Source organism: Asparagus officinalis, chromosome 5 (genome assembly GCF_001876935.1).
Source record: "Asparagus officinalis chromosome 5, Aspof.V1, whole genome shotgun sequence".
In the NCBI taxonomy this organism is placed as follows: Eukaryota; Viridiplantae; Streptophyta; class Magnoliopsida; order Asparagales; family Asparagaceae; genus Asparagus; species Asparagus officinalis.
In genome coordinates, this window is record NC_033798.1 from 71,474,399 (window position 1) to 71,497,043 (window position 22,645).

Sequence of the window (22,645 nt, forward strand, 5' to 3'; positions counted from 1 at the left end):
GTTGCATTACAAATAAAAAACATCACAAAAATCTTATACCTACTGAGCAAATTTGTGAGCTAAAATAGGGAAGGGATAGGGGGACAAGACGATATTTATGCACTTAAATAGAGCTGCTACAACTATATGCAGAAAAACTGAGCAGGACAAAGACCAAATGGGAAGGAAGGAGATCATCTACAATCAACTAGCCCTTTAAATTTATAACTTTACTGATGACCAGTTTTGTGATAATCTAGGCTTTCTAGAGGCCTAAGTTGGGAGTGAGCATTGACTAATGATGAGCGCATACTAGTATGATTTAACAGAAATGTCTCCAAGGATATTACTTATAAGAAGCTTGAATAGGCTAGAATCCCCTTGCATATAGATTTCTCCAGCCCCTAACAAACCATCCAGGCAGATAACAGATATAGAAGATGTTGAGACAGTACAATGGAAGGATGAAATAAAACAAAAGCATCAATGCAAAAGGAGGGGAAAATAAGATGAATACATCTAGGTCCCTATGTTCCAACCCAAAATTTTACTAAGTGAGTTTTTTAGTTCATCGCGCTCATTTTAATTTTGGGCGCTCATGTTAGTTTGGGGTTTTGTCTATGTACCCCTTAAAATCATGTGCATTTGTAAAAGTACACCCCCGGGCCCAAATCATCAACTTTGTTAAAAAAAACTCCAGAATCAACAAATCACCAAGCTTAATAGGCTCACCAAGCTTAATAGGCTGATTTGTAACAGCAATGTAAAAAATTATCAATAAAATAGTCAAAAATTTTACTCATCATATAAAACAAAGTTGATCATTTGTTGTTGTTGTTGTTGTTGTTTTCCTTTTTTTTTCTTTTTGTTGGGTTGGGGGGGTTGGGGGGGGGGGGGTCCGCAAATATGTGTGATTTGAGGGGTATCTATACAAGAAACCCTTTAGTTTTATAATACTTTAAAGAGACTTTTGTCCTTTATTGTGATTTTAATTTCTCACTAGGATCTCTTTCTTTTATATATTAAAAGAAAAAATTGTAATCGTAAAAATTACTAATTAATATCACATCCATGACCCTCTTATTTTGATTTTTCTATTTTAGTAGCCTTCAAGGGCTTAAGGAATATAAGTGAAAGATCCAAAATCATCAACTTTGTAAAAGTACACCCCCGGGCCCAAATCATCAACTTTGTTAAAAAAAACTCCAGAATCAACAAATCACCAAGCTTAATAGGCTCACCAAGCTTAATAGGCTGATTTGTAACAGCAATGTAAAAAATTATCAATAAAATAGTCAAAAATTTTACTCATCATATAAAACAAAGTTGATCATTTGTTGTTGTTGTTGTTGTTGTTTTCCTTTTTTTTTCTTTTTGTTGGGTTGGGGGGGTTGGGGGGGGGGAGTTCCGCAAATATGTGTGATTTGAGGGGTATCTATACAAGAAACCCTTTAGTTTTATAATACTTTAAAGAGTCTTTTGTCCTTTATTGTGATTTTAATTTCTCACTAGGATCTCTTTCTTTTTATATATTAAAAGAAAAAATTGTAATCGTAAAAATTACTAACTAATATCACATACATGACCCTCTTATTTTGATTTTTCTATTTTAGTAGCCTTCAAGGGCTTAAGGAATATAAGTGAAAGATCCAAAATTTTAAATTTATTTGTCTTAGAGAAATTAAAAAATAGTTTGTACGTTATTAAACTGGGCTGCAAAATTTCATCTCTTTAATCTAGTTATAGTTCAACACAGGTCAAACTACCCATCCAACCTCCTACATGCCCACACAAAAACGAAAAGGAACCCAAAGGAAGAAAATAAAAGTAGATTCTGGCTCCAACAGTGAACATGGGGTTTACTGCTACAATTAGCCCTAGATGCAGAAATGGAACCACAATAACCAATAAATTCAAATTCCATACATTTAGGAAGACCAGTGAATGATGAGGGAAAGATAGGAAGATGAAAAGTACATTCATAAACTTTCAAAGTCTAAAAGTGAACCTAGATATCTTACCCTCATCTTCTCTTGCAGTTTTCTTGCATCAATTTGTTCCCCTTCAGAAAATACATCAAATGAGGCCATTGATGCCATTGCAAGTTCACCAATGTATTCTTCAAAAAGCTCGCTACCAAACAGCATCGCGAAGATTGCTGCAGGGTCAATGATAGCCTCTCTGCAATAGAGGAGCCAACATATGTTCTCAATGCTTCTATGCTGAATGAAAATTATGTCAGTAAATACATTACTGCACTTCTTATTATAGTTGTGTATGCCTTATAGTTGTGTATGCATAGGCACCCATGTCGTGCAGACATTTTTATGATGAACCTTTGTCATGTAGGACACGTCTCAAAACACATACTGACATACTTATATTTGGGTAGTTTATACTTTAGAATTTTACTTTCTGTCGTTTCTTGATGTGTCAGAATGTTTGTGCTCATGCAACATATTTAGCACAGAAGATATCCCAAAATTTCCAGAGAGAACCTTGCCGTTCTATTTTGTTTTAGTAACATGTCAAAGTAGAAGCCAAAAAAAAACTTACGTTGAAATGCCCGATTTCCCATAAGCATCATAAGCTTGACGTTGTGTTGGATCACTTAGGACTTGGTAGGCCTCACCCAAAACCTGAAATTTAAAACATCGTGTTGTAAAGATCTTTATACCATCAAAAATATTTAAAAAAGTGTGATACTCCATTAGTTATCACACACCGGCAATTTATGAAATTATGGAGATAGGTTTATAAGGTGGGTCATGGGAATCAAGTGTCACAATAGCTAGTCATTTCGGCATGGGTTTGAGCCAAATAATGTGTTGCACTTAGTGGGTCACAGAGCTTACAACAAGCCAACGGACTTGAAGGCGTGACAAACAATATTAGGGCAATTAGCTAGTCGAAAATGTGGAACTACGGGACTAAGTACTGCAATGTGTGAGCATGATAGAAAGTCACTTCTAGAACCCATAGAGTCCACCTCTAACATCCACATCATCTGACGGTGATCCTGGGATGAACCGTTGTCATGTCGTGACAAGAATGTTCTGTGGTTGAGATGGGTGATTGTAAGTATTTGTCCCCCATTAGGAATTTACCAAAGCAAGGATGAGTTTATAAGTTGATTCAAGGGAATCAAGTGTAATAATATCTAGCCATTTAGTAGTGGTTCGAACCAAACAATGTGTCGGACTCAGTGAGTTCAGGTTTACATTACGCCGAAGAACTTGAGGGACCAAGGCAAAAAGGTAACAGTTCCAAATCAAATATTACCACAATTCACATAAGCCGTCATGAAACTGAAAAGAAATATAATGGCAACACTTTAAAATCAACTTTAAAATGTTTGACAAAGATATTCCATATATTTTAATAGCACAATTCTCACTTCTTTTGAATTCTATGTTAAGGAAAAAAAACCAGCTTGTCTTTTCTTTTAAATGGTAATTGTGTTACTATAGGTTGATAGTCCGTTCAACTAGAAATTAAGAAGACCTACAAATAACTATCATGCCACCTTCCAAGAAGCAAGACATAACAAATTACATGAATTGACTCATATTGGGTCCTCAGAATAAATGGCATTGTTCATCAAAGTCAAAGGGATAAGAAGTTGAAGTAATGACATTACCTCAAATGCAATGAGATTAAGGAATTTAAAGTTAATTTTGTGTAGTCATAGCTCAGAAGTCTATTCCAATGTCTAAAAATTAATTTTAGCACCCTCTTCTCTGAAATAAGTGTGTGCACGTGTTAGGTGTGTCTGGTTTGAAGGAGTTGGAACAACAAATATTTTTACACCAAGTTGTTCCAACTCATGGTGTTGGAACACTCGAATTTGAGTGTTGTTCCAGCACCCTCAAATTTGGCTTATTTAGCTGTTGCAACAACGTTTTGATGTTGCAACAACACCTAAACCAAACAAGACTTCTTAACTTTTGATGTAGTTCAAACAACATCGGTTCCAACTACATCAAACCAAACACACCCTTATAAGTGCATAGCGCACATAATACCCACAATTGATTTTCTTGCTTATTGGATACTAATATTCTAACTTTATTCACTGGCTATATTCTGAATGTCGCAGCAAGACATAAAACTATCAAATCTTTCCTGAAGCCTTGTGACATGGTTGACCCTATTTTAAGGGAAAATGCTGATGATGTTATACGCTGGATGTAGAAGCCCATAAGAAATTGCTGTCACGAAAAAATTTGCACCTTAACCTGCAGCCTCATATTATTGGATGTTAAGAGATAGGCTAAAAGCGCAGTCAGGGTTACTGTAAGGCCAGAAGAGAATTACGGTGCACAACTCGACAACAATTCCAGCAATCATACATGGATAAAAGCATGTGCCTCATATGCGCAGAGTTCATGCACAGGACTATGGACCTTGCCTTTTCATTGTGCAAGAGTTGGAAAATTCAATTTTGCATATTTAGTTAAATGCTGAAGGCAGGATTTAACCGCCACCATAAACAAACACGGAAGTAGAAGCAGTTTGGACTAAACTTGTGTCCTTAAAACTCAAGACATGTTTGCATGTAGCTGGACAAAGCAATTAATCAAACCGACCATGTTTATACAGCCAGGGAAGAATCAGTACGGGTATAGTACGATGGTAATATAATGGTCCATGGACCTACAGTGTGGCAACAGAATTATAAATAAGACATGTCTGCATTCTGCACCCAAAAAAAAGCACACCTGATGCACCTGATGTTTCTGTATAAGGAACCAAATCGCTTGTATGAACAATGATAAACAGTTGAAAGTAATTAAAAAAACAAGAATATTGGAAGCGAAGATGGTATTGACTAAATGGAAGAAACTTGGAATCCTGATCCAAATATATTTATTTTTTATTTTTCCAAGTACAAGTAAATGTTGTCGGTGATTGTAGCGGAAGCACATCATCTGAGATTTTTCTTCCTTATGTATACCATCTTATATGGAAAGTGTTGAGTCTGAATCTCAAATAGGACCTTTCTCGACTATATCCAGATAGTTATTGTGGTGAATCTTTGTGAAGGCCTTGTGAAGTTATCATCATTGAAGAAGTCAAAGATGGTCTAGTCAATTTGAAGAATAGAACTAAAGAAATTCTTTTATCATGCTATTAGGAGAGAGATTATAAGATTGAAGGAGAATTTTATCCAACCATCAAAAATAGAGAATACCACGAACCGTTTGGTGGCAATCATATCAAATGTCTTCCTGAAGCTACAGCTATCAGATTCTTCCTTATCCATACCACTAATGTTTAAGTTGCTAAAACTAGGAGATTATACTTGGATTTACTACTAAAAACCTAGTTTAATTAGACAGGACGTAGTACTATTAGAGTTCTGAGCTAAATTTAAGCTAACTTTATAACTAGAATTCAACCGAAGAGATGTTTCATTAAAGTTAAAACTTTGTTGTTTAGGCTATAAATATGAACATTTTGTACTAGTAGAAAAAAAGATTTCCTATGTATTCTCACGTATTATTTCGATTTGGCCACTGATTTCTTACGGGAACTGATTCGTGGTGTCTCTTTCTTTTCTTTTCTAACTCCCACTTTCTTCTCTTCTCTGATTTTCTCCTCCCTCCTCGACTTTCTTCTTACGAAGCATCCTGCGCCAAGCTTGTATATGACAAGCAGTTAAAGAATCTGATTATACCACTTGGAAGTTAGTCTTATACTGGTACAATTCCCAAGTCCAAGCAGCACTCACAGATTCTAAATCAGATTATATCTGCATTATCCAGACTGTCCAAGTACCCCTATAGCTCACTATGTGATATCAAAATCTTGCTATGTTTCAAATATCCTTTCATACCCACTATTTACTAGCTAAATATAAAAATAAACCATGCATAAATTACGACCATAATAAAAGAAATACTTTTTAAGCCATTCAAATGAGATAAATCTTCTTGTATTATGAATTTGATTTTCTTCAAAAAAAAGTTTAATATCTAAATGTATCACAAATGAGCCATGAGCATGTCTCTGTGTATACGCGCACGAGTGTATAATCATTCTGTTCTTGGATAGAATATTTTGGGTTTTCAGATAAATGAGGAGCTAACAAATGTCACAAAAGAGATTTAAGCCATAGCTGATATTTATGGTTCTTTTTTCTTGAATTTATTTCCTATATGTGTGTGTGTGTGTGTCAAATGCATAGTTAAAATTTTAGTTATGCTAAGCTAGAAAACATGTCTAATGATTTGTGTTACAGACAAATAATTGACTCCGAAGATTTTATCACGCTACTTCTAAAAAAGCATCTAACATAACCAGAAGCATTTAAAAATATGTTCATAGACAATATCGCCAGAAGAATAGTCAAACTAAATACGCCAAGAGCATCACTTTCATTATATTCTTGAGACACAATAAGTGATAGTATTTAGGTAGGGGAATAGCATCATTTTACCCATAGAAATTGGGAAGGTGGGAAGCTATAGTGAACCATGACCCAGGTTCAATCGTCCCAAATTCACATGGAACATGACCTGATTCACCAACTCCAGCGACTCAATTTAGAATTCAAATTAGTTACAATTTTCAAAATAAGGAATAGCGCTTTTTTAAAAGAATAAAAAACAAAAAGAACGTGAGAAATTAAGCAAATAAAGTATGCATAATGCTACAATATGATTCTCTAAGTATTTTTATCATTACTGATACAACTAGCATATGTTTTGAATTTGACTTTTGCAAAACCTCTACTTCCTACATTTAAGAAGTGAACCTACCACGAACCCTAGCGTATCATATAAGCCTCCCCCCTCATAAGCAATTTCTAATGAGTGGCATACCACGCTCCCATACTCATCCCATGAACCGGAACAAACCGGGTTCCACGCAACTACGAGTTTACCACAGAAATACATGACCAACAATAAAATTGACAAAATAGAAGTATCCTACCACCTTTCCTATTTATTTTGGTCAAGTTAGTTAGCAAAGGCAAAGTAATGGTCAATGTTTATTCTGTGTAGACCAATAAGAAACATGTGCTACATGACCAAAAACAATAATTACAACCACTAAAAAGGGACATTTACCTGAAAATTATGTGCTGCGAGGGGATCATTTGGATTTTTATCTGGATGGACCTGCCTGGCCTACAAATCGTGAAGAGAAATTTATATCAAATACAGCAGTAGAAAATTCAAGACAGTTTAGAAAGAAGTAAAAGCATCCCAGTTATCAATATGGAAAAGATGCAGATACTTGTATAGCAGTTCTACATACTAGAATAGAAGCAAAAAAACATGCAAATTCCTCAAGCCTAGTCAATCAAAGCAAAGGGTGGGATCTAGCAAGGGTAGTTGACTTCTAAAGGAACATTTACAATAAGGGGCTGTTTGGTTGACAAGAATTTAGAGCCACAGCAGCAAATGTTGTAGTCGGGTTTATATTTCCCATGTTTGGTTTGCAGAACTACAATTAGGAAATGAAAGCCAATTGGCAGTTTGTAGAAAAAAGTTGCAAAAAATGTTGCAGCCAATTTGATCAGGGCAAAAGCTACTGTCTATTAAATGGAGTAAATAAAAAATAAATGACAACCCTTCAATAACAGCTTTCCATTTCAAGGAAACCATCTCTTACTCTGTTTGCCTAACTGAGAGAATCACCACCCTATCCTTCTCTATTCCCTTCCGCTTCTATTCCTACGTGTCTCCCCAGTTACCCTCCTAAAGGCACCTTCATTGCCGCCATAAAAAAACCATCGTTAGCTCCTCTATGCCTTCAACCTCTCTCGGTTTTTTTCTTCTTCTCAATCTCCTTGGTTACTCATATATATGCACAGCCCATGCACTTTAGTTAGTTTTTTTTCCATCGAATGATAACTAAACTAGAACATTGAAACTGTTTACATTCCATAATTTCTATAAAGCTTAACTGATCTAGAGAATTATAGGAATGTTATGCATGTCACCGTCACTTGTTGAATTTTTACAATCTTTAATATGAATGCAATTCCATATAGCAACTTTCATCATCTGATGTTAAATGGCATGAGACAAGAAGGGTAGTCTTATCACCAGCCAACTGACAACCAATAGTATAATGCTTAGTTGCCTTGACCAGAAATTTGAAGACCAACTCATGCAAATTTCATCCACCAAGTGCTCAAGCTTTGCATTATAATGGTCAAACAAATTACAGTGATATATTTGGGGCTGATTATGTACTTCTGCCTCTTTGTTTTGCAATAAATCTTCACACTATTAATACATAGCAGTTCCAAATCAAGCATTAGGGGAGGATCTGACATCTTCTAACATACTTGTTTATCAAAACAAGAAAGGACACTGAATTGAGTTATGCGGTAAATTATAACTATTACGTATACAACCTATGACCTTACCTTTTAAAAATCAACTCCCTTAGCTAAATAATTAAGAGATCTTACAGTAAATTTTTAACACTTACTATGAAAGTTATGCGATGATTTGAGGCCTTTCTTTCGGAATAGATCTATCTACGTAATCCTTGAATATTCTTTGTTCAGACCAGGGCTTCCACATGTAATTATTCCCATTATCCTAAGCCAATATTGTGGGTGTAATTAGATAATGACAGATAATTATCTTCATATGTCATATGACGCAGCGCTGTAATCCGCATGGTAGTTTTCTCCAACTTCACACTAAATTACCTCTTCAAGAGCATGCTCTATGTATGATAACAAAGACCATCGATTCATGATAGTAGAAAGTAAGGCTCAATCACAATTGTTACCTTCGGTGTCAAGGAGACCATCCTAAATAGATTTGCCTCTTGAACCGCCTGTTGCTCTCATCATATCCAGTCGCCACACACACCAACTAGAATCTCCGATGCTGAGATGACTCATAATGGGCTAACTGACAAAATGAACATTCCAATAACGTCTACGATAAAGTTGTCTCCAGTAGATCTCCGATAACTTAAAATACTAAAATTTCCGTAGGAATCTTCAATTCTCACTTCGTATGCAAATGTGACAGTACCAACTACCAAGGTTAAAGGAAGATGGCTCAGAAAACTCATGAACCCGATGTCAACTCAACCATCTTTCCCTCCTCCATAGAGTTTATACCCAGAAAATTTGTAACTATTAATAAGAATACTTTAGAATCATCAAAATAGGAATACTTTAGAATTATCACTTGGAGCAGATCTCCAAAGAAATTACTTACATTGTATATAATTACCCACAGGGAAAGTATTGTGAGTACATCACTGAAGATAACTTGGTAGCAAGGTTCTAAATAGAGTAAGTCATAAATCTCACAGTTTCACAAAATAAAAAAATGTATGTGAAATTGTGAATGATGCAATCCACTTTAAAAGAAAAGGACAGAGATTCTTTTAAAGTAGTCACATCTATCAGCCAAATTCAAACCTATCTTTTATGGTTTGATATGCAAACTTGATGGAAGTTATCTTTTCTTATTATCAACCCCAACACAAAAGTCATCATTTAGTTGAATGTAAAAAATAATCTATAACAAAATACTCGCATATAAGAGCACATTCATTCTCGATTGCATCATCATAATTGCCTTTACGACTATAATGAAATTCAGGTAAAATATCCAACTCCTGCACTTTGTTTGGTTAGGTATTCACCTATAGGCATCAAGATATTAGGTGGATATTACGGAGGACATCCATTTCAAACTCTAAATATCCCCTGGCCTCAAAAATCCTAAAACCCGTAAAATAACATCCCGTCAAACTTTATTAATGGCTGAGAACTTGTTCAGACCTTTTCAAGGCGTGTCTGACAGCCTCTATAACCCCAACCAATCGTTAATATAAGTTCCGTCAGTTTCAGTAACCCATTACGAAAGTATCCATCATCGATAAGTGAGCTCCTAAGATACAATGTCACATTCCTATGTAAAGTTAATTTCACTTCCCAAGCTGAGGTTTAACCATGAATATGAACCAAGAACTGACCTTTAGCGATTCATCCTTATAATTAATCCTCCAAAATCCAATCTCAGTACTACCCCCTAATTAACATTAAGACAAACCTAATGCATCTAAACCAGGAAATAACATAGTTCTAATACAAAGACTTAAAATCTTCCTTCTTCTTCTTTTAGCCCCCTCAATCGAAAACCCCTTGCAAATTTATACACAAAAATAAACAAATAAACAAAAATTCAAACTAGCGATCTCAGTTACCTTGATGTAGTACGCTTTCTTGATCTCAGCCTCTGTAGCCGAGGGGCTGATGCCGAGGACATCGTAATACTCTGTCTCCTTCGCCATGAGATCAGATCGCCGACGAACCGAACAGACGACGATTTCAGCTCCGATCTGCACCCAATTTCCCAAATTCTTCGATAATGAGCTGAGCTCCAAATTTCTGGGCGGAACTTACAAAAGTCGGTTTTTTTTTTGTGGGGGGGACAGCGACGACGAGGGGTGGACGGAGATAAAAAGGAAAGAAAAGAGGATTGAACGCGTTTGATCTTTCTACGTCGATCAATCTCTTTTCTAGTCCCTCGCTGACCTCGAACTCCGATTGGGCCCCACAGCGTGGATTGTCTTCTCTTTTTCTGTGGAAAATTTTACGTGAAATGAAAAGGGAAAAGTTGTGGCCTTAGTTGCAAAATGCGTGATCTGGGGGTCAGACGCAAGATTTTATAGGGTCGTCAATCGCCCAAAGTTTCTTTTTACAAACTTCTGTTAAAAGTTAATTATAGAGTTTCAGTGAAGGTAATGTTAGGAATTCTCATTGTTAATTTCTCAAATATAACTAGTATATTTAGCTGGAGATTTTCCATTAAAGTTTTGTCTTTATAAGTGTGCATATATATGTGTGTGATTTGATAATTTAACAACTGATTTTTATTATCATTGTTCTTGTTCTGCTGCCTTTAAGACCGCCCTCCGTATCTTCACCGTCTGCTCCTTTGCTCGTTTAGTGTGGGAGTCCTTGGATCTTTGGGAAGTGATTAATGGTTTACGAGGCACTTCTTGTGGTGATTTCCTTTTCCATCTCACCTCTGTTTGCCCTGGGGACTCTCTGGTTTTGGCTTTCACAACCATGTGGTTTATATGGGGGGAAAGGAATATGCGCTCTCATGGTGGTAGTGTTAGAGAGGTCTCGGTCTTGGTGACTCAAATTTTATATTTTGTGGAGGAAGGGGATAGAGTTAGATGTCTCTCCTAAATGGCCTTCTGCTTGGTATCCCCCTGCTTCTGGTTTGCTGAAGCTCAACACAGATGTTGTTGTTCCTCTGGAAGGAGATATTATTGGTTTGGGAGGTGTTATTCGAGATCACCATGGACATGTGATTGGTTGCTACTCTATGGGGATCAGGGGTCCTATGTCTGTGGATCATGCGAAACTATTGGCTGTCCTGGAAGGCATTCACTTTGTTCAGCGTATGAACTGGAGGATTTCAGCGGTGGAAATTGACTCTCTAAAAATTATTTCATTGGTGGACTCTCCTTCTCCTTTTGCTTCCTTGGCTCCTATTGCAGATGAAGTTCGCGCTAGTCTGATTATTACTGGCTACTTTAAAGTTTCTTATGTAAAGCACACTGGTAATAGTGTTGCTCATTCCCTAGCTAAGTAGGTTGACTGTTTGTCCTCTTGTTTTTGGTCTGTTTCTGTCCCATTGTTTTTGAGACAGAGTGTTGTTAAGGACTTAGCTGGTTAGATTACCCTACCTTCCTTTTCAAAAAAAATGATTATTTTGTATTATCATAAATTATGTAAGATAGAAGTGGTGGCATCATAATTTACTTTGAAGACAGTTGTAGTACCTAATATAAAGAGAGAATTATAAGGTCACGCTTATGCTATTGAAAATGTAAACAAATCAAGAAATAATATCGTAATGAAAAAAATACAAAATAGGACAAAGATATAAGCAAAGAATGATAAATATATGTTGATCATATTTTTCCACAAATTACTATTTTGTTGGTTAATCTGAGGTCATGAGATCAAAAATTTTAGTGTCTCCTATAATTTGAGGGTAAGCTAAAAATATTAATGTCTCATTTAATTTACTTATATTTTATTTTCCTTTCTCGGTCTGTTTTCTCGTTTGGTTTATTATGAATATTTTTCATTAGATATATAATATATATAATTTTATGCAACTTTCTCCCAATGAGGTTTTGGCAAAAGAGATAACTTTTATACATAAAATCTTGTGAAAAAATTAGAGCTATTAGGAAATGAAAATCATAAAGAATAAATGATAGTTGTTGAAATCTAAGTGACATTTTGTGGAAATCTAAAAGACAAAATGTATGTGGACATTACTTTGTATGTGGACTATTAATTTCATGTCTTTTTGTATTCCATCATGTATCTATAAATTGTGCGATGTATGGAAATGGAAGAAAAAGCCCTTGATCCGGAAGAACAACCGTTTGACTTTGGCACATGAGGTGGCGGGTTTGGCTAGGTAACATAATGGAAATGTATCGGACTGCAAATCCTGGAATGACGGTTCGACCCCGTCCTTGGCCTCGGGGAGTGGCGAGCAGCACAGAACTTTTCTCAGTAAAATGAAATGGCGGGGGCTTTTTTTATAAAGATACATAAAATATTCTGGAACTTATGAATAAGAGATTACAATTTCTCTTCTTTTCTTGTCTCTTGTCTCTTGTTTCATTTCTTTAGTATATTACAACACGTTATCAGCACGTGTGGCTCTAGCCGGTTCGTGATCATCGGTTCGTATAGTAATAGATTTTTAGATGTACATCTTCTGCAAGGTAATAATACATTCGACCTTTGTCTATTTACAAAGTTTCATGTTTTCGTTATCGGTTGATCGATCATGCCTCTGTAACAATATGTACTATAAAACCATCGATCACCGCTTTCTCCTTTTTCTTCTTTCCTGATGAATTTTATTATTTTTATCTCATGAATTTCTTCATCTCTTTCCTCTGTTTAAGATCTGTGATTGTTTGTCTTAACAGTCATTGTTTAATTTGATTTGACGATAGAAAACGGACAAAAATTACCCTTGTTTAGCATGAAGAGTTATTTTTTAGTACTTAATGCATTAGCTACCTCCTGAATAATTGTCATGAAGAGTTGTTCTTTAGTACCTAATGCATTAGTTAGCCAAAACTTTGGACTACATATGCTTTTCATTTGGGTCAGATTAGTCATTTCAGTTGATACTATACATTTGAGGTTTTTCTATAACAGTATAATAATTTCGTCTTACACGTGTGATGTTTTTCTTTTACATGTTAATTAAGGAAAAATATTTGAATTCAGTCTCATATCACTGATCTATCTTTTCATTCCTCTTGAGTTTTATTCGTACATATTTTATTTTCAAGTTCTGTGTTGTATGCTACTAAACTTACAACATCGCTAGAAATATGTATCTGGACCTTCTGAATTTAAAGCATTGTGATTGATTCCATGTCATTGTATGTGCCCATATCTACACTTCTCAGTTTGTGTGGTTCTCTAGACTCAAAGTTTTGAGTTTTTTTTATTATGAATATGGGGCTTACACCTACAGCCACTTCATGTCGATTCCTTTTTTTTTTTTGTTAATTGACATTATTGAGCTATTGTAAATGACTAACTACTGTAGCATTGTTAGTTTGTAATTTTGGTATGTTGGAACCAATTTTACATTTTGGAGTGTGCATGCAAGAGGTAGCTATTGGTCTATGATATTTTTTTTCAAGTAATAATTAATAAAGAACCATGTCTACCTTATATATAGATATAATCTAAGGAAAATATTTTTTTTCAAGTAATAATTAATAAAGAACCATGTCTACCTTATATATAGATATAATCTAAGGAAAATACACACATGCACACAACTAGTTGCTAAAGAACCATGTCTACCTTATATATAGATATAATCTAAGGAAAATACACACATGCACACAACTAGTTGCCACCAATAAGTTTTTTTATTTTTTTGATGAATCCATGAGTCTGTATATAAATCATATGATATGTATCTCCTCTGTCATAGACATGTGGTATTGATATAATGTTTTACTATATGGATCATTAATTGTGTATGAAGCTTTACAAAGAAAGTGACCTTTTACCAAAAGACAAATGATTATATGCAGAAGTTCATACAGAGCATCAATCATGAAAATTTATCATAATATATCAATTTGATGCTTTCGCTTTAAATATTTTATTTTGCTTGAATTTGTGATGGTCATTGATCGTCCGAGCATTTAAATTTTTGTGTGAATGTTAATATCAGACTAGTTTGCCAGAAGCAAATATTTTGAAAGATAACCTTTAAGAAAATCTTTAGAAAAAGGAGCTTGCTGATTTTGATGATTATGTGTGATATATGATACTTATCTTTGGCATCGAACGTTCATTTTTTTTTAATAGACACAACTGTGATTTTTGCAAGATTATATCTCTTGATTCTTTAAGTATATTTGCCCAGAAGGCAAACACTTTAAATTTTCTAAGACGTGAAAAAGTATTTATTTTTCTGGACAATCCCTGAAGGATCGCTTTGATCTATGGAAGCCAATAATTTGATCGAAAAGTTCTTTTCCCCATTCCATGCAAATAATATTATACTCCAGCAGCAGTACATGACCAAGAATTGCACTTAGCTTTCTGAATTGATATCTACATTAGTAGTCGCAGAGAAGCACAACCAATTGATGATTAGAAATCACAATGTCAGACTAGTTGGCTTACGAGTTATGTTTGTATCACATGCTACAATTCAGAAAATTACTTATACGCGTGGACAAGAGGAAGGCTATGAACATAGTAGGAGATCTTATCCTGTAGCCATTTTTGGATTTCGAACCCTCGACTGAATATAATTCAACTAAAAACATTATGAACTAATCCTTGCATTAGTAGCTGTTAAAAACACAACCAGCTATTGTGAGAAACCATAATGCAAGTTTAATTGGTTCAGTCGTAGTGCCTGAAGCACATGTCATAATTCAAATTAATATTCATAAGCTCGGACGAGGGGGAGGTAGTAGATCTTATTGAGGTGGTCAAGGTAAACTATTTGGTTTTTCTATATTTGGATTATATGCATTTGTCAGACAATTTTAATTTATCTTGATTTTGCTTTAAATTCTTGTGAACCTATGTGGTTTTTATTCATATGTGTATATTTTAGAATTTGTCTGACCTAAAATACACCATGTTGCGATAAGTTTGAGATTTAGGGACCCAAATTCTTTTAAATTCTGGCATGAGCGATTGGGTTATCTTGGGCAAAATATGATTTGTCGGATTTCCTTAAATTAAATGGGGCATTCAAACCAAATCCGACCAACTGCATATCATAATTTTCCCCCTTTATCTAATATGTGGTGAAGAAGCGAAACATTTCCCATCTGCGTGTTCTTTATTTGCAGTCCATGTTTCTATATCACCACCATAGCGTACATCTATGGGACCTCGGTGAAGGTACATACATTATTTATGAAACTCCGTCAACAATTTAGTACCTATGGCCCATGTTAGGGGATCAATTTATAATTTGGTACGCTGACTGCATTTTCATTGAAGATCAATTCTCGACATTAGGGGGAGATTAGTGCCCAAAATACAAAATAATGTCAAGAAATTCCATTGGTGAAAAAGATCTTCAATATTTATATCCACGTACTAGTCAAACTGAACCAGAAGTTCACATGATAATCTGCCAAGAAAAGAGTGACTAAGCCCCATATTCATGTTGAATATATCATTGATGATTTGGTATGCCAGAAGCATATTGTGCCAGAAGCATATAAAACATGTTAGTGTAAAAGATAAAAGTCCGAGGCAAACTAAATTATATATATAGAAAGATAGTCACTCCCATAACCTCCAGAAGAGGTTCATCCTGAAGATGAAATCTCCAGTAAATTGCACGTGCACTTGATAATCACAATACTGGAGATGCGCAATGGCCAAATCCAATTGTTAAGGGAAATGACGAGGATTTGGTAGACATAAAATAAGAATTAAAGTGGCCACAAATTTGTGAAAAAGGAGAAATATATAATAGAAATATAAAAGTTGTCGACAACATAGTTGCCTCTACAGTTGCTCTTACTATCTCCAAAAATAATCTGGATCCAGAACCTAAGTCGGTAATAGAGTGCTTGAAGCATTCGGACTAGGTGAAATGGAAAGTGACAATTGAGGCTGAGCTGAACTCGCTAAAGTATTTTGAACATGTAGTTCATATATCCCTGCAGGATATATATATGGGTCTTCGTAAGAAAAATAAATGAGAGTTGTAAGGTGGTGAGATATAAAGCGAGATTCATAGCTAAATGGGTTCACGCAAAGACCCGACATCGATTTAGATGTAAAATATTCTCTTATTAGTAATTGTATTACGTTCCGCAAGTTAATATGGCAGAAACTATGAATTTATATATGCAGTATATGTACGTCATGACCACATTTTTATATAAGTCATTAGACGCTAATATTTTTATATGAAAGTCCCTGATGGGCTTAAAATTCTTGAATTAAGAGAAAACAAGAATCGCAACATGTATAACATTAAATTATAAAGGTCGTAAGTTCCTCCTGAAGAGGAGATATGCAAATAATGATGTATGCCCTTGTGTGTTTATAAAGAAATTCGAAAATGACTTCTGTATTATATCAGTCTATATTGATGATATAAATGTTATTGGAACGCACAATGAGCTTACAGAAGCTAGCTCATGCCTAAAGACGGAGTTTGAAATAAAAAACTTGGGAAAAACCAAGTTTTGTCTCGGCCTGCAGATCGAGCATTTTCCCAGAAGGAATTTTTCTACACCAGTCAACCTACGTGAAAAAGGTTTTTGGAAAGATTTTCCACTAAGCACATCAATGGTCGTCCGGTCCCTCGAAGTGGATAAAGACCCATTTAAACCCAAAGAAGATAATAAAGAAATGTTAGGGACAGAAGTTCCCTATCTGAGCACCATTAGAGCACTTCTTTATCTCGCAAATTGCACCAGGCCTGATATTGCATTTGCGGTGAACTTGCTAGCAAGGTATAGTGCTTATCCTATAAGGAAGCAATGAAATGGTGTTAAACATTTCCTTCGCTATCTTCAAGGTACAAAAGATCTTGAACTATTCTATAAAAGAAACCAAGATATGACATTGGTGGGCTATTAGGACACTGGCTACATATCTAATCCCTATAATGCCAGATCCTAGACTGGTTATGTTTTTCTCTGTGGTGGTACTGTTATTTCTTAGAGGTCTGTTAAGCAGACCATGGTGACTACTTCTTCTAACCACTCAGAGATTATCGCTTTATATGAGGCCTCACGAGAATGTGTATGATTAAGATCGTTGATATAACATATTTGTGGTTCGTGTGGTCTAGCGAAAGATGATATTCCCCCCACTGTCCTTTATGAGGACAATGCAGCTTGTGTTGCACAAATGAGCAGTGGATATGTAAAAGGAACCATGACAAAACATATTACTCTAAAATTCTTTTATCCACATGAGCTCCAAAAGAATGGCGAAATCACCATCGAAAAAGTTCGCTCAAGTGACAATCTTACAGATTTGTTCACTAAATCTCTGCCTACGTCAACTTATGAGAAATATGTTCACAATATGCATAGACTTGAAAGACTATCTTCTTCAGGGGGAGCAAATTCTTAAAGAACAATCCTGAAGATTGGACCCTGAAGGTCTATTATCATAATTTGCCCCTTTTCGCTAAGTTTTGTCCCACTAGGTTTTTCTTAGCATAGACTCAGAAGATTGTCATCATCAGGGGGAGCGAATTTTCAACGCAATCCCGAAGATTGCATTTTGTGGAAATCTAAAAGACAAAATGTATGTGGACATTACTTTGTATGTGGACTATTAATTTCATGTCCTTTTGTATTCCATCATGTATCTATAAATTGTGCGATGTATGGAAATGGAAGATGATGAATAAGAGATTACAATTTCTCTTCTTTTCTTGTCTCTTGTCTCTTGTTTTATTTCTTTAGTATATTACAACAATAGTTTTTTAATCAAAATTTCAAAAAAAAAAAACTAGCGATAATTATGCGTTTTGGATGCATTGTGTAAATATTAACTCTCTTGATTCAAATCATAAAATTGAACTAGGTACATAAATTGTCTTCTATTTGGACAGTTGGTCAAACTCATAATTTTGTTGAAATAGAATTCTTTCTAGTTTCTTGAACAAAGACCACTCTCAATGAGCTAGTGGTTTAGTCATTTTAGTGGTTGGATGTCCATTTATTTATAAATAAAAAGAAGAAGAAAATCAGTTGGATACCACGTACTAAATCACTAATGAAAAAGGTGAGTTTACTCAATAATGGAAATAATCATTATCCTTAAAAAATTTAATACCGGAAATATAGTTCAAAATTCAAATTCAATAATTGATTAGCTGTAAAAGCAGTTGGATGTACATATTTCACTAATATTCTTGCTTTTCCCCCCCTGATATTAGGCCCGTGATTCTTTGATATCCCGAACCAAGTCCTTGATATAATTGACATTTTCTATTTGATCTCAAGCTCTTAATTTATTTTAATAATAGCCACTCAAATCATTGAAACTATTAGTATGTCCCCTAATTTCTCAAAAAATTGTTTCAGATTGATCTCTCTCTAATTGCTACTTGCACTCTTCACTATAAAGGGACTAAGCCCAAAGTAAATTAGAATTTGAGGGGCCAAATAATAATTTTAGTGATTTGATGAATCTTCTCAAAATATGAAAGATATAATGACTATATCGGGACAAAAAACCTCAAAATTCTGCCTTGCACCATTAAGGGGGTGTTTGGTTAAATGAAGGTGACTATAATGTGTAAAAGTCTCACTTATTTTTGCAAGTGTGAAAGTGGATCTATGTCAACATGAAAGTGAAATACAATGTTTGTTTGTAAAAATGAATTAATCTTGGAACTAGGAAATAAAGATGATGTGACAATTATTTATTTATTTGTTATTTAAATTCATATTACACTCTAAACTCTAATAATTATTTTGGTAACAACTAAAGAACGAATTGAAAGCCTCAGGTATATATATCATCAATTACTTGTACTAATCTTTATAGATTCTTTGCATTCTGTTTTTTTTACTTATGTACTTTATATTTTTTTAATAACGTAATGGCTTATTAAATGCCTAGTCATGTTACATTTTAATAACGTAATGGCTTATTAAATGCCTAGTCATGTTACAACTGTACAACAATCACGCTAAAATGTGTAGTCATGTTCATAAATTGTCTAATTCGTACTATATACATGACATAACAATGTACATAGCTATTAAATGCTATAAAAGAAATAATATATTTAGCATGTAAGAAATTTTTGGGGGGAGGCGATTGTTTCCACTAAATAACATGGGAAAATAAGGTAAGATAAATAATAAATATACTAATTAATTAGGAGTGGTCCCCACTTTTTTCTCACTTTCACTTGACTTCAGCACTTTTTTAGGGGAACTTAAACATGCATTAGAGTTGATGTGGACTCATTTTAACATTTCACTTTCAAAATTACTTTCAATAAAACAAACACCAAAAGTCTTAAAATCATTTCACTTTCACACTTTTACAATTCACTTTCATAAAAACAAACACCCCCAAGTCAAAGTGAATTCTATTTCTCATGAACTTTTTATCCCTCATTCTTCCCACTTTCTAGGCTAAATAGCACTTATACACCCTGTCGTTTCATTTACTTTTCACTTATACACCTTCACTTGTATTAGGTAGTAAGAAAATACCTTAAATTTTTTTCCACTTGCACTTAGATATCCTTACTTGTTTTTGGTAGCACTTATATACCTTAAAATTTGTACTTAAATGCCCTAAATTTTTTAAATTTGACACTTAAAAACCCTAAAGTTTTTTAAACTTGCACTTAAAAATCCTAGAGTTTGCATGATTAAGGATATTTATGTGCAAGGTTTAAAAACTTTAGGTTATTTAAGTGCTGCTAAAAAAATAAGGGTATATAAGTGCAAATTAAAAAAAAAGTTAGGGTATGATTTTGCTACTAAATACAAGTATAAGGGTCCGTTCGTTTCGTAAAAAAATTTTGGGAGATCAAAGAATAGGAAACCTATTTCCTATAATAATTGTTTTGATGTTGTTTGGTTGGCTTAAAAAAGAAGAAAATTATAGAATAGGAGATGAGATGAGATGAGTTGTCACCTTATTATTGGACGATGTGAGTGATTTTTAAAAAAACTTGTTTTGAGCTTGTTTGGTTGGTTAAAAAAAATAAGGAAATAAATTGGAGGTATATTATTGGATGATGTTTTGAGGTTGTTTGTGTTTGGTTCATTTTTAAAAATAAGAAAATAGATGAGATGAGATGAGTTGGAGGTATATTATCGGATGATGTGACACATACTTAAGGAAATCAATTTCTTGTTTTTTTTAAGGAAATTGATGGAAAGGAAGGTTTAATGAGATGAGATGAGTTGTCACAATATTATTGAATGATGTGTATGATTTTTAAAAATGAGATAAGATGAGATGTGATGAGTTGGATGATGTGACACATTTCTTTGATTTTTAAAAATGAGATAAGATGAGATGTGATGAGTTGGATGATGTGACACATTTCTTGTGTTTGATTTATTTTTAAAGGTAAGAAAGGAGATGAAATGAGATGAGTTGGAGGACAAAAATAGTATTTTATTGGATGTTGTAGGTGAGTTTTGGGAATGGAAATGGATAAAAATATTATTTTATTGATTTTCTTGTACCGTTTCCTTTTCTTGTTTTTTAGGAAGATTAATGCTCCAAGGACCCAAAATATGGGACCAATGGGTGGGACATGTGATGTGTCCCTTCCCTATTGGATAATGAGTTGGCTATGTCAACTCATTATCCAATAGGAAAGGGACACATCACTAGTCCCACACCATGGTCCTATATTTTGGGTCCCCGTAGTAGCGCTCTTTTAGGAAACCAACCAAACAGCCCCTAAGGGGGGGGGGGAGGTTAGTCACCTAGAACTTTTTAAGTAGAACTAGGATAATTGGTAAAGTGTGATAATTTTTTAACACTTGGATAATTTAGTGGAACAATGATGGATAATTCTTGAAGTGAGATAATTTGGTAGGATAATTTGGTGGGATAATGGTGGATAATATTATGAAGGGGATAATTTGGTAGGATAATTTGGTGGGGGTAACGGTGGGTATAAATTATTATTGTTAATAATTGTATATTAAAAATAATATAAGATTGATAAGCAATTGATTAGTCTAGTGATAAGTATAAAATATAATGCAATAAAGCATCACTATTCATCTCAAATAATAAAATATTTACAACTAAATAAAAATCTAAATTCCTAGAGTGACTCGACTTCCATCATCCCACATGGCCTCTGCCATAGAATTTCTTCAAGCTCCCGCAGCTGCTCGTTGAGTCTGTTGAGTCTGTAACTCATCTTCTTCATCGGAATCATCATCTGCATCTGCATCAGCAACATTTCGTGGAGCTTCTAGTGGAAGATCATAAATGTCGAAGTCATCATTTGTATTCTCCAATCTTAAAAAGTTATGCAATCCTACGCATGCAACGAACATCTTTATTTATGTGGCATACAAAATCTTGTACATTGCCTGCAGGTTAAAAGAAGATGATTGCATCACATTGCCTGCATGTTAAAGGAAGGTGATTGTAGGTTAAAGGAAGGTGATTGCATCACTTGCTTGCAGGTTAAAGGAAGGTGATTGCATCACATTGCCTGCAGGTTAAAGGTGATCTCATCTTTGTCTATTAACATGACAACACGAAATTTCCATGAGTCCATTCATAGCATACGAACTTATCACGACACGCAATTGAATGAATAAGTTTGAAATTAAAATCCAAAGCACTGAAGTTACATACCTGATCTCGTGGATGGGAGGATCGGAGAGAAGATGCATAGAAATAATTCGAGAGGGAGGCGGCGCAGTTCCACTTTTTTCCCCAATTGTTTCTTTTCAATGTGTAGGAGGCGGCGCAGTTCCACTTTTTTCCCCAATTGTTTCTTTTCAATGTGTAGGATAATTTTTGAGAGGGGAATTTATGGCTATATATATAGATTTCCCCAATTGTTTCTTTTCAATGTGTAGGATAATTTTTGAGAGGGGAATTTATGGCTATATATATAGATAGTAAAATTAGTGGGATAATTATGATAAATTATCCCAATTCTAATTCAAGTAGAATTCTACTTGATTAACACACCAAAAAAATAATACAATTCTAGTTCTACAAAAGTTCTACTTGACTAACACTGTAAAAAAATATCCCATTTCCTAATTCTATGTGACTAACATCTTAAAAATTTATCCCACAGATTATCCCAGTTCCAGATTTAAGTTCTATGTGACTAACACCCCCTAAGTGAAAAAGTAACAAAAGTAGTCTCTACTTCTTTTACTTCAGCTACTTCACAATTACTTCCGTGCAAACAAACAGACCCTAGGTGAAAAAGTAGCTGAAACAATAGGATATAGATTAGTCACATCCAGGTGTGAGCACGAGAAAAAGAGAGGTAGCATAGCCAACTCAGCGAGGCGTCAGCCAGTAAAAAGAAGCGCGATCTCACTTTCCAACATGTGGGGCCCGGTAACGCCCTCCCAAAACCTGTGGCCAGAGCTGCGAGGGCCTGGAGACTCGGAGCGAGGAAGC

The 22,645-nt window shown here is 34.7% G+C and overlaps 1 protein-coding gene across 1 annotated transcript in view; it reads right to left on the reverse strand.

Annotated features, from left to right (window-relative positions):
- Nucleotides 1–10,572, reverse strand: part of LOC109843803 (chaperone protein dnaJ 10-like) — a 14,495-nt gene extending 3,923 nt beyond the window's left edge. Inside the window, exons 1-5 of the mRNA XM_020412766.1 lie at nucleotides 10,177–10,572; nucleotides 7,056–7,115; nucleotides 2,536–2,618; nucleotides 1,988–2,160; nucleotides 1,476–1,500 (exon numbers count right to left, since the gene is read on the reverse strand). Coding sequence (XP_020268355.1) covers nucleotides 1,476–1,500; nucleotides 1,988–2,160; nucleotides 2,536–2,618; nucleotides 7,056–7,115; nucleotides 10,177–10,263 — 428 coding nt within the window. The 5' untranslated portion in view covers nucleotides 10,264–10,572. The remainder of the gene's footprint in view (nucleotides 1–1,475; nucleotides 1,501–1,987; nucleotides 2,161–2,535; nucleotides 2,619–7,055; nucleotides 7,116–10,176) is intronic.